Source organism: Xenopus laevis, chromosome 4S (genome assembly GCF_017654675.1).
Source record: "Xenopus laevis strain J_2021 chromosome 4S, Xenopus_laevis_v10.1, whole genome shotgun sequence".
Lineage (NCBI taxonomy): Eukaryota > Metazoa > Chordata > Amphibia > Anura > Pipidae > Xenopus > Xenopus laevis.
The window spans coordinates 6,245,694-6,258,985 of record NC_054378.1 but is presented as its reverse complement, the minus strand read 5'-3'; the positions used below and the strand labels follow the sequence as shown (position 1 = coordinate 6,258,985).

General features: G+C 38.7%; 1 protein-coding gene across 4 annotated transcripts; it reads left to right on the top strand.

Moving 5' to 3' along the window:
* Positions 1 to 3: 3 nt before the first annotated feature.
* sirt3.1.S (sirtuin 3 S homeolog) lies at positions 4 to 12,607 on the top strand. Of its 4 annotated transcripts, none has more exons than XM_041560868.1 (8): positions 4 to 142; positions 2,017 to 2,098; positions 3,775 to 3,934; positions 5,177 to 5,344; positions 7,664 to 7,896; positions 9,718 to 9,818; positions 10,320 to 10,481; positions 12,130 to 12,607. In XM_041560868.1, the coding sequence occupies exons 2-8, from the start codon at positions 2,020 to 2,022 to the stop codon at positions 12,340 to 12,342; spliced, it is 1,116 nt and encodes a 371-aa protein (XP_041416802.1). In that variant the 5' UTR covers positions 4 to 142; positions 2,017 to 2,019; the 3' UTR covers positions 12,343 to 12,607. The 4 variants fall into 4 exon arrangements, with proteins under 4 accessions (XP_041416802.1, XP_018115596.1, XP_041416803.1 ...); XM_018260107.2 differs by having other exon boundaries at positions 3,775 to 3,895; positions 12,130 to 12,516; XM_041560869.1 differs by lacking the exon at positions 4 to 142 and adding an exon at positions 165 to 389 and having other exon boundaries at positions 12,130 to 12,519.
* Positions 12,608 to 13,292: the final 685 nt, after the last annotated feature.

The window sequence follows — 13,292 nt, the reverse complement described above, 5'->3', positions numbered from 1 at the left end:
TTTCTAAAGGCAATCTGCACACTCACTTCCGCTAACGCTCTGCCGTAAAGCGCACCAAGCAAACTACATCTCCCAGAATATACCGCGCGCAGCGTCACCGACGCCTGCTCTCATTGGCTGACGCTTTGTCTTTCGTGGAGACGTATGTATTGAGATTACGTGAAGCGTTTTGTGCTTTACTCAGGGATAATTGCGGACAGTGTGTAGAAATAGGCGCACAAGTTTCATAGCGGGTTCATATCAGCGATAACTAAGTCTGTCTGGTCATTCAGCCAATTATAGCTGCTCTTCCGCTTTTACACTGAAGGGTTTTGACTCCTCCCCCCAAAAAAAGACCCTGGTTTGTCAGCAAATTGGACAAAACATTCTCTTTGCGAATTGGAGAAAGTGTTTGTATCATTGTCACTATTCTCTTGTTATAATGTCTTTGCAATTCTGTTGTTTCCAGGCTCCCTGTGCTGATTTAACCCCTTGCAGTCACAAAGTGGGCGGTGCAGATAGTATTGGGGCGGGGCAGTGATGATGGAATGGGCATGATGACATCAGAGGAAGACACAATGATGTCAGTGGATTTATGACGCCGGGGCGGAGTTAGGGTTGCCACCTTTTCTGGAAAAAAATACCGGCCTTCCTATATATTTATTTATCTTTATTCCCTATTAATAACATTGGGATCACTGACCTTCCTATATATTTATCTTTATTCCCTATTAATAACATTGGGATCACTGACCTTCCTATATATTTATCTTTATTCCCTATTAATAACATTGGGATCACTGACCTTCCTATATATTTATCTTTATTCCCTATTAATAACATTGGGATCACTGACCTTCCTATATATTTATCTTTATTCCCTATTAATAACATTGGGATCACTGACCTTCCTATATATTTATCTTTATTCCCTATTAATAACATTGGGATCACTGACCTTCCTATATATTTATCTTTATTCCCTATTAATAACATTGGGATCACTGACCTTCCTATATATTTATCTTTATTCCCTATTAATAACACTGGGATCACTGACCTTCCTATATATTTATCTTTATTCCCTATTAATAACATTGGGATCACTGACCTTCCTATATATTTATCTTTATTCCCTATTAATAACATTGGGATCACTGACCTTCCTATATATTTATCTTTATTCCCTATTAATAACATTGGGATCACTGGCCTTCCTATTTATTTAGATGGCGAATGGTCGAAGTCGAATTTTTAAAGAGACAATACATGATAAATTTCCAAATTCTGATTTTCTTCAAATTCAAATCGAATTTGGACTATTCCCTAGTCAAACTGAACAAAAATTAGCTCGAAGTTCGAATTTTTTTAATTAGAATTTTCACTTCAACCTTTTAAAAATCTGCCCCTTAGTATGTCCTACTCGATATGACATTATAGGGCAGATTTATCAATCAAGATTCGAATTTTGTATTCATGTGAGGTTTATTTTAACTCACATGAATTTGATTTTACTCGAAATTCAATTTGCGGAAATTTATTATAAAAAATGCTCGGACTAATTTTACCGACCCGAAAACTCAAAACGAATTCGACCAAACTCGATTCGAGTTTTTTTCTCCGAAAAAAACTTCAATGTCAGGAAGGCTACAAACGTCTCCAAATCGATCTCTGCACCCATCCCATTGACTTATACAGTAATTCGGCAGGTTTTAGGTGACCAGTAGTTTAATTGAATTCTTAAAGGGCCAGAGTATGATAAATCTCGAAAATTTTAAAAAAAACTCGAATCGAGTTTGGATAATTCCCTAGTCGAATTTGACCGTTTTGATGGAGAATTTGAACCATATTAAATCTGCCCCTTATAGTATACACACATGAAGATTTGTAATTATAACACATGTAGGGAATCCAATATGTACAGTGTGTGATATGGCTGATACCATTGCAATTTATCTGTATCACCAACGTATTCTGTAGTGTAGCTGCTGTATCACTGTATGGGTTTGTAATAATCATATATTTTTGTTTGTGTAGAGGATGGTCTTGATCAATGCACTTGCAAGACACAATCTCAAGAGCCTGATCTGGGGATTTGTAACACAGACAAAGGCGACAGGTAAATTATAACAATTCCTTAAATTTCTATATTACGTCTATTTCTGGTTTAATAATATTGTAAAGGCCTTAGCCAATATTTTATTGATACCTAGTAATTAAAAATGAGGTTATATGAAACAATTATTATTTATTTCTATATCTAACAGCACATTACCATATACATAAATTGCACCTGTCTGGCTGATCTACCACATATTTAGGTTCATATAGGGGCAGATTTATATCGAATTTCGAATAAAAAAAAAAGGTCAAAATTAGAATAAAAAAAGACCAACCAAAATGTATTAAAAAAAATAGGCTAAAACAGCAATTCGGCAGGTTTTAGATGGCGAATGGTCGAAGTTTTAAAGAGACAGTACATGATAAATTTCGACATTCAAATCAAATTTGGGCTATTCCCTCGTCAAAGTACACAAAAAATAGCTCGAAATTTAAATTTTTTTAATTAGAATTTTCACTTCGATCCTTGATAAATCTGCCCCATAATGTCATATTGAGTAGGACATACTAAGGGGCAGATTTATCAAAGGTTGAAGTGAAAATTCTAATTAAAAAAAATAGTCCAAATTCAATTTGAATTTGAAGAAAATTAGAATTTGGAAATTTATCATGTACTGTCTCTCGCCATCTAAAACCTGCCAAATTGCTATTTTAGCCTATGGGGGACCTCCTAGAACCCATCTGGAGTCAATTGGTAGACTTTGAAAAATTGAAGGTTTTTTTTTTTTGAAAAACTTTGAATCGTACTATTCGAATGCACTATTACTACGATTCCAATTATATTGAAAACTGACCTATTTGATTGAAAACTGACCTATTTGGCCAAAAAAAACTTTAATTTCGGTTGGTCTTTTTGAATTCGAATATCAACGTTTTTCAAATTCGAAATTCAATCCTTGAAAAATCTGCCCCTAAAGGTGCAATTGCACAATGGCACTGGATAAGGCACCTTATCCAAGGGTATCCAAGGGTTAGTGGACACACTTTAAACCAACTGTATGGGGCTGATTTTCTCCTTAAAGGAGAACTAAACCCTAAAAATGAATATGGCTAAAAAAGGCATATTTTTATAATGAACTTATTGCAGGAGGCTAAAGTTTGAGCTTGTCAATAGCAGCAATGATCCAGGACTTCAAACTTGTCACAGGGGGTCACCATCTTGGAAAGTGTCTGTGACACTCACATGCTCAGTGGGCTCTGATTGGCTGTTGAGAAGCTAAGCTTAGGGCTCGTCACTAATTATCCAGCAGCAGAAAATGAGCTTCCCTGGCTGTAATATAAGCTGATGCTACAGGTTTGCTGATTATTCAATTCTGATGCTAATTGCACTGGTTTCTGTGCTGCCATGTAGTAATTATGTGTATTAATTACTAATCAGCCTTATATTGTGACATTTCTATTCTATGTGTACTGTATATTGTGAGTGGCTCCCTAAGCTCAGTAAGTGACAGCAGCACAGAGCATGTGCAGTGAATCAGCAGAAAAGAAGATGGGGAGCTACTGGGGCATCTTTGGAGACACAGATCTTTACTGCTAAAGGGCTGTGGTTGCCTTGGGCTGGTACAGAAGCACAAAACATACAGTACAACATTTCTGGCTACTTCTTTAGTTAAGCTTCAGTTCTCCTTTAAGATATATTCTCCAATAATGATGGCTTCCTTTTTTTTATTGCAGTGAGGAGGGGACATGCATTTTCTTGCACTGTAAGACAGGATCAGCTGTTGGCTCATGTCGGTGGAAATGGACTACCTGCCCAACCATTGTTCTCAAGGAAAAATCGAAATCTACATAAAAGGTGCTTGAGTGACAGCCGAGGAGCCTTTCTTGAAATCCAGTAACTACTTGTACTGATCAAATGATCATATCCGAAAAATAAGATGTATTATGATTTAAACCTGCTCTTATAAGTTAATCCTTGAAAAAAATGGAATCCAATTGGAATAGGACAACCTGCTGACCATATCCAGGAGGAGACCCTTTTCCATTCTGCCCCAAATGACCTTCTAGGTTTTTACCAGAGCAGCTGTTCTTTATCTTTATTTGTGGGATCCAGCCTGTGTGTGGTTGTGCAGCTGACTGGTGCACCTCCATATTAACATATCTTATGCCTGAGGCAGTGTATTAATGAAGGCACTAAGTGGGTGTTGATGCTAGCCTTGACAAGCAGTACCCATAGTGCAATGCTTTATGCTTAGTAATATGCACCAGAATGCACCAAAGGTGTGGGACGACGGTTGCCACCTCACTCCATTAATACCAGCCACAAGCTGACTCCATGTCCTGCATGGCTAGTTACCAATTAATTTAGATGCATACTGCGGCTGCAAATAAACAAGTTCAGTCTGTAGCATGCATCTAAATCAAATGCTAATTAGCCAAGCAGGATGTGGATTCAATTTGAGACTGGTATTAAAGGGGAAAACATGTTTTTTCAAAATGAATCAGTTAATAGTGCTGCTCCCGAAGAATTCTGCACTGAAATCCATTTTTCAAAAGAGCAAACAGATTTTATTATATTCAGTTTTTCAATCTGACGTGGGGCTAGACATATTGTCAGTTTCCCAGCTGCCCCCAGTCATGTGACTTGTGCTCTGATAAACTTCAATCACTCTTTACTGCTGTACTGCAAGTTGGAGTGATATCACCCCCTCCCTTTTCCCCCCCAGCAGCCAAACAAAAGAACAATGGGAAGGTAACCAGATAACAGCTCCCTAACACAAGATAACAGCTGCCTGGTAGATCTAAGAACAGCACTCAATAGTAAAAACTATGATTTTTGCATCACCTTTTTCTTTGGCTTTATTTTAAGAACTTTAGGTTAACTTTTCTTTTAGTGTCTTATTGTGTTAAGCCAAATAGACTCAAAAAGGAACCAACATTTTTAGGTGGACACACAGAATTCTGCTCTAGCATTTTGATAGCTACAGCCCAGTGTAAAACAGGGAAAATACATACAGTTTACATGCCTTAAATGGTTTATTATTCATTCATTATTATTTTGGTTAAACGTTGTTCTGCACTGGTTTCATCTTAAAAGCAAGTGAAATATCCCAGCTGAAAATCTTTTCATTCACAGGAGGGCATGGAGTCAGAACAGCGCACATTTTGGAGGGGGTGGTGACAGTAGGAACACCTGTCTATCCCTTGAGGACGTAGCTCTACAAATAAAGGAAGGCCTGTACCGGAGGATACTAGTTATGGTGGGGGCTGGTATCAGTACAGACAGTGGAATCCCAGATTTCAGGTGACGGAAATCCTATGAGCTCCAAAAGTTCCTATTGGATCCACTATTTTGGATTCAGTCGAACCCCCGAATCCTTCGCGAAAGATTCGGCCAAATACCGAACTGAATCCGAATCCTAATTTGCGTATGTAAATAAGAGGTGGGAAGGGGAAAACATTTTTTACTTCCTTGTTTTGTGACAAAAATTCACGCGATTTCCCTCCAGCCAGTAATTTGCATATGCAAATTAGCAGGGATGGGCGAATTTGACTGGTGCAATAAGTTCACTATATAAAATATGGCATTTTTAGCCATATTAATATATAGGGTTTTGTTATCCTTTAAGACTACTTAAGTTCAAAGCAATAGGCCAATAATGCAAATTAGTAGGGATGGGCAAATTCGACCTGTTTCGTTTCGCCAAAAATTTGTCTCCGGCAAATGTCGGCGATGCCCATTAAAGTCTATGGGCGTCCAAAAAATTTTGACGCGTGGCGAAATTTTTTTTATCGCGCAGCTTTTTTTTTTTGGACGCACGCCGCCATACAAGTCTATGGGCATCATTTCCACAGCGAAACAAGGCGAAAAAATTTGCCCATCCCTAGAAATTAGGATTCAGGTTCAGCCTGGCAGAAGGATTCGGCTGAATCCTGCTGAAAAAGGCCAAATCCCGAACCGAATCCTGGATTCGGTGCATCCCTATTCTGAATACAGGTATGGGACCCGTTATCCAGAAAGTTCCGAATTACGGAAAGGCCATCTCCTATAGACTTCATTATAATCACATAATTAAAATTTTTAAAAATGATTTCCTTTTATTCTGTAATAATAAAACCGTATCTTGTAGTGGATCAAAACTAAGATATAATTAATCCTTATTGGAAGCAGAACCAGCCTATTGGGTTTATTTAATGTTTATATGATTTTCTAGTAGACTTAAGGTATGAAGATCCAAATTACGGAAAGACCCATTATCCGGAAACCCCCAGGTCCCGAGCATTCTGGATAATAGGTCCCTTACCTGTATTACTTTTTTAAACAAGATTCCCTCACTAGCTGTGCCCTTTTATCCCTGCCCTTAGTGTGTGCAACCTGTGTATATTGCAAACTGTGTCCCTCACACTGCTCTCATTGAACCCCATTACACTGTGCCCCTCCCATCTCTGCTTCCCAAATTCTGCTTCTCTATCCATCCTTTGCTCTTCTATCCCTTTGAGGTAACTTTTAGTATGTTATAGACTGTCCAATTCCTAGCAACTTTGTAATATGTCTTCATTATTTATATTTTATAGTGTTTGCGTTATTTGCCTTTTTCTTCAGACTCTTTCCAGCTTTCAAATGGGGGTCACTGACCCCATCTAAAAACAAATGCTCTGTAAGGCTACAAAGTTATTGCTGTTGCTACTTTTTATTACTCCTCTTTCTATTCAGACCCTCTCCTGTTCATATTATATTCTCATATTTAAATCAATGCATGGTTGCTAGGGGAATTTGGAACCCTAGCAGATTGCTGAAACTGCAAACTGGAGAGCTGCTGGATAAAAAGCTAAATAACTCAAAAACCACAAATAATAAAAAATGAAAACCAATTACAAATTGCCTCACAATATCCATCTTTACATCATACTAAAAGTTGGTTTAAAGGTGAACAACCCCTTTAAAGGAGAACTAAAGACGTAGGGTTGTACATGATGTTTTGTGCTTCTGTACCAGCCCAAGGCAACCACAGCCCTTTAGCAGTAAAGATCTGTGTCTCCAAAGATGCCCCAGTAGCTCCCCGTCTTCTTTTCTGCTGATTCACATGCTCTGTGCTGCTGTCACTTACTGAGCTTAGGGAGCCACTCACAATATACAGTACACATAGAATAGAAATGTCACAATATAAGGCTGATTAGTAATTAATACACATAATTACTACATGGCAGCACAAAAACCAGTGCAATTAGCATCAGAATTGAATAATCAGCAAACCTGTAGCATCAGCTTATATTACAGCCAGGGAAGCTCATTTTCTGCTGGATAATTAGTGACGAGCCCTAAGCTTAGCTTCTCAACAGCCAATCAGAGCCCACTGAGCATGTGAGCGTCACAGACACTTTCCAAGATGGTGACCCCCTGTGACAAGTTTGAAGTCCTGGATCATTGCTGCTATTGACAAGCTCAAACTTTAGCCTCGTGCAATAAGTTCACTATATAAAATATGCCATTTTTAGCCAAATTCATTTCTAGGGTTTAGTTCTCCTTTAAGACTACTTCAAGTTAAAAGCAATAGGCCAATAGCTTATCCAGTCAGATGTTTTGTCACTGTGCTCTTTTGTTCTTGGCTTTTTATCCCCTCAGGTCTCCCACAAGCGGACTATACAGCAGACTGCAAGAATACAACCTTCCTTACCCTGAAGCAATCTTTGATTTGAGATACTTCCTCAGGGAACCCCAACCTTTCTTGCATCTAGCCCGAGATCTCCTTCCCGGGCATCACCACCCAAACACTGCTCATCACTTCCTCCGCTTACTCAATGACAAGAAGGTGCTGCTACGTCTCTACACACAGAATATTGATGGATTAGAGAGAGGTAGAGACATTGTCCTTGTTCCGCTGCTTCATTGGGTGATTCCCTACGGGGCCCCCGTTATTTGTCAAATTCAAAGGCCGGCCTTATGTAGCTTATTAAGCCAAATAGTGGGATTCATTTACTACCATATGTAGTGAAGGCCTATAGTTTCACCTAAAGAGGAACAAATGAGGAAGCATCGCTGACCTGGATATTTCCAATAATACCTAGAACATCAAATAATGTTGACCACCAACATTGGTCAGACTTCAGTATAGGATTCCAAAAGAATTTTAGGAAAGCAACCAGGTAATCTACACAAATAAGTCCTTAAATGAACTATAACATTCATAAGGTAGGAACAAGCCCACGCAGCAATTACTGCAAAGTGTGTTTATTATCGTGGTATGTAATGTATAAAGGCTGGAGTGACTGGATGTCTAACATAATAGCCAGAACACTACTTCCTGCTTTTTGGCTTTCACTGATTGGTTACCAGGAAGTAACCAATCAGAGACTTGAGGGGGAGCAACATTGGTCATAACCATTTGCTTTTGAATCTGAGCTGAATGCTGAGGATCAATTGCAAACTCACTGAACAGTTATGTCCCATGTGACCCCTCTTAAAGTCACTGACTAACTCAGAGTTAGAGAGCTGCAAAGCAGGAAGTAGTGTTCTGGCTGTTATGTTACACATCCAGTCACTCCAGCCTTTATACATTACATTTTTGACTAACTAACTATATTAGATACATATTTTATTTTGCACAACCTATCTATTTACCCAGTTTTTATTTTTACACTGAACTGTTCCGATAAAGGGGTTGTTCACCTTTCAAACACTTTTTTCAGTTCAGATGTTTTCAGATTTTTCCCCAGAAATACAGACTTTTCAATTTTTCAATTACTTTCCGTTATTTATTTGTTACCGTTTTTTTTTCAAAATCTAAATTTAAAGTTTAGTGCCTCTGTTTCTGGTGTTTGAGTCTGGCTGCTCAGTAATTCAGGCACAGACTCTAAACTCTTACAATTTTGCAACTTTTATTTGATCCATTTCTCAGCAGCCTCTCTGGAGTATCGGCAACTATTGTATCAAATCCAACAGCTGCCTTTAAAAAGCTCAGGGATTCAAAGATACGAAATATATCAACTAAATGTATCAATTTAGAACAGTTTACAGGGTCGGCGACCCCCCCATTCCCAGAGCAGCTTTAGAAGATGAAACATAACACTTTAAACTTGAATATTAGAAAAACAGACACACATAGAAAATAGAAAGTAATTGGTGTGAACTATCTGAAACCAACTAAGGGGCAGATTTATCAAGGGTCGAATTTCGAGGGTTAAAAAACCCTCGAATTTGACCCTCGAAGTAAAATCCTTCGAATTTGAATATCGGATTCGAAGGATTTTAGCGCAAAAGGTTCGATCAAACAATAAAATAAAAATCGTTTGATCGAATGATAAAATCGTTCGAATGGAACGATTCGAAAGATTTTAAGCGATCGATCGAATGATTTTTATTCTATCATAAAAAGTGCCCAAAACCTATCTACAATGTCCCCATAGGCTAACATTCAATTTGGTAGCTTTTATTTGGCGATTTTGAGTCAAAGGATTTTTTAAAGAGACAGTACTTCGATTATAGAATGGTCGAACAACTTTTACTTTGAATCATTCGATTCGATCGAAGTACCCAAAAAATTACTTCGAAATTCAAATATTTTTGGATTCGAAATATTCACTCAAGCTTAGTAAATCTGCCCCTAGGTGTTTGAACGTGAACAACCCCTTTCAGTGGCCTATACATCACACAGTCTTTGTCTGCTTTTCTATGTTTAGCGGCCGGGATACCATCAGAAAAGTTGGTGGAAGCTCACGGCTCATTTTCCTCTGCAACATGTACCATGTGCCTCAAATCTTACCCTGGTGAGACTTTTCAGGTAAGTTCTGTTTCCTCCTTGAGTATATCCTAAAGATAGCAAAGTAAATGTGTCCTGATAATTATAACTATGTCCACATTGGGTGTTCCTAATTGTGTTCACCTAAAGCCAAGTTTGCTTTTGTGTATGAGATACAGGTATGGAACTGTTATCCAGAATGCTCGGGACCTGGGGTTTTCCGGATAATGGATCTTCATACCTTAAATCTACTAGAAAAGCACTTAAACATAAATGAAACCCAATATATTGTTTCTGCTTCCAATAAGGATAAATTATATGTTTGTTTGGATCAAGTACAAGCTACTGTTTTATTATTACAAAGAAAAAGGAAATTGTTTTAAAAAATTTGGATTATTTGGATAAAATGGAGCCTATGGGAGATGGAAATTCCGTAATTCGGAGCTTTCTGGAAAACGGTTTTCCGGATAATGGATACCTGTACAAGGCACTTTTGCTCTGGCACAAAGAAGCTGCATGAAAATGAAGATGTCTTTTTTGCAGAAAGCTGTGATGGAGTCTCGAGTTCCCCTCTGTTCTTCATGTGGGGGTCTCATCAAAGCTGACATTGTGTTTTTTGGAGAGCAGCTCCCACCTCGCTTCCTGCTACACCTGACAGACTTCCCCCGAGCAGATTTGTTGTTTGTCATTGGTACATCTCTGGAGGTGAGCGTGATGTGGGGGCTTGGGGGTATCATCTCAGGATGTGAAGAAAAGACAAAGTTCCATTAGCAAAATGAGCTTCTGATTATTCAAGATATTTCAGTTATTTAAGAACAATTTTATCTTCTTATTTTAAGCATAATAATAATAATATGTTTGTGTATTGTCAGTCAGTTGGGACATTCAAATGTTAAATCATATAAGTGTCTCTCAAAGGATCAAATCATATGCTGTCTTTACTCTCTTTAATCTTAAAACTAAAGTTGATTAAATACTTTACTACCTAAATCACTTTGTATACAGTGCTAATCAGTGATTGGCGAATGTATTCGCCAGGCGCGAATTTGCGCGATTCGCTACCGGCGAAAAAATTTGCGAAACGCCCGCAAACATTCGCTGGCGTCAAAAAAAATTCGGAAAAAAACGGACGCCGGCGTCAAAAACAAGACGCCGGCTCAGTTTCGCGCAAATTCGCCCATCACTAGTGCTAAGTCACTAACGAGAATACTAGCTAATCAATGTGACCCACTCCTAAAATGCAATTTTGAGGGGGCCATACACTATACTGCCCCTTTCTTTTTTTTAGGGATGCACCGAATCCACTATTTTGTATTCGGCCGTGATTTCCCTCCCGCCCAAATCCTACTGAAATAGGCAGAATCCTGGCCGAATCCCGAACCGAATCCTGGATTCGGTGCATACCTACTTTTTTTGTGAGCTGTCACAATCGGGACTGTCCAGCGAAAAACGGGACAGTTGAGAGGTAGTACATCTTGTATGTGGGCATAAAAAACCCCAATCCTCTGCTTCAAGTAGCCGCACATAGCATTGACATACACTGAGTAGAATTTTGCCTAACATGTAGGGTTGCCACCTGGCCAGTATCAAGTAAAAATGTTACTTGACCCCAATGTTATTAATAGGGAAAAAATCAAAATATAGAGGAAGGCTGGTATTTTTTTCCAAAAAAGGTGGCAACCCTACTAACATGTGAAAGCCTAAATTTTAGGCAATAATTTCACTAAGCAAAGCGGAACACAGGCCAACGCTGTGTCTGTTTGTTGAACTGATGGAAGCTGATCACTTTTCTCCTTTTGCAAAAAGGAAAGCCGATCGTGTGTCCTTGACATTGTGTTTTGGGGCAAAATAATCTATGTATGTTAGCAAGGGGCCCCAAAATGAAAGAGTGTAAATTGTAGGCTGTGAAAGAGGAGAGGCTTATGGGAAAATGGGCGTGGTTTGGTATAATTGAGCCCGTGATTCAGCTGTGATTTCTCTCCCGCCCCTAATTTGCATATGCTGAATCCGAATCCTGCTCAAAAAGGCTGAATCCAGAACCGAATCCTAGATTCGGTGCATCCCTACTATTTTTCCAGTTATTTGCCAGACAGCCAGTGGGAACTGCAGGAGGTTAAGAACGGAATTGCAGCTCCTCCATCTGCTGATGCACCATGTAGCAGCAGATATGATGCATTGGTTGCTAAAATTTTTAAAGAGGCCCAATCCACAAAAATGACCGATATTCAAACTACATCCATCGTACTGAAAATTTGTTTCCTATGATATTATCAGCACCTTTATGGCCTTTTATAGAATATACTATTGCTCTGTAAATAGATTATGTCCAATTTTAATGTACTGTTTTTTTCAGGTGGAACCATTTGCCAGTCTGGTTTATGCAGTCCCTTCATCCGCCCCCCGTGTCCTCATTAATCGTGATCCGGTTGGACCTTTTGCACGTGGCTCCCAAGGGCTTAATGTGCTGGTACTTGGAGAGGTGACCACTGGAATTAAACGATTTGTTCAGCTTCTGGGGTGGCAGCAGGAGCTGGAGGAGCTTGAGAAGAATGGAAAGCAAACTTAACAGCCGAATAATTCCAAGGAACAAGTTCAGTGATGATCAGTATAATATCCTGGGATACAGACACATGGCATTAAAGGAGAAGGAAAGTTAAACTAAAGAAGTAGCTAGAAATGCTGCACATGATGTTTTGTGCTTCTGTACCAGCCCAAGGCAACCACAGCCCTTTAGCAGTAAAGATCTGTGTCTCCAAAGATGCCCCAGTAGCTCCCCATCTTCTTTTCTGCTGATTCACTGCACATGCTCTGTGCTGCTGTCACTTACTGAGCTTAGGGACCCACTCACAATATACAGTACACATAGAATAGAAATGTCACAATATAAGGCTGATTAGTAATTAATACACATAATTACTACATGGCAGCACAGAAACCAGTGCAATTAGCATCAGAATTTAATAATCAGCAAACCTGTAGCATCAGCTTATATTACAGCCAGGGAAGCTCATTTTCTGCTGGATAATTAGTGACGAGCCCTAAGCTTAGCTTCTCAACAGCCAATCAGAGCCCACTGAGCATGTGAGTGTCACAGACACTTTCCAAGATGGTGACCCCCTGTGACAAGTTTGAAGTCCTGGATCATTGCTGCTATTGACAAGCTCAAACTTTAGCCTCGTGCAATAAGTTCACTATATAAAATATGCCATTTTTAGCCACATTAATTTTTAGGGTTTAGTTCTCCTTTAATTCCTTATCTATTAAGTGGGCAAGATGTGTATTTAATACTTATACAGAATAGTATACTGAAATAAACTTATTTATCTTGTGTTAAAAAACCCAGCACATCCTCCATAAGGAGCAAAGGTTTTTTGTTTTTTTTTATAAATTACGGTTTTATACTATAATCGAGTGATGGACATAATTTATATTTACACACATTCTGTTGCCCTGAATGGACGTGTATTAAAAATCTGAAATAACTGTATACGTTTGTGTGAGAGATGATTTTAAATA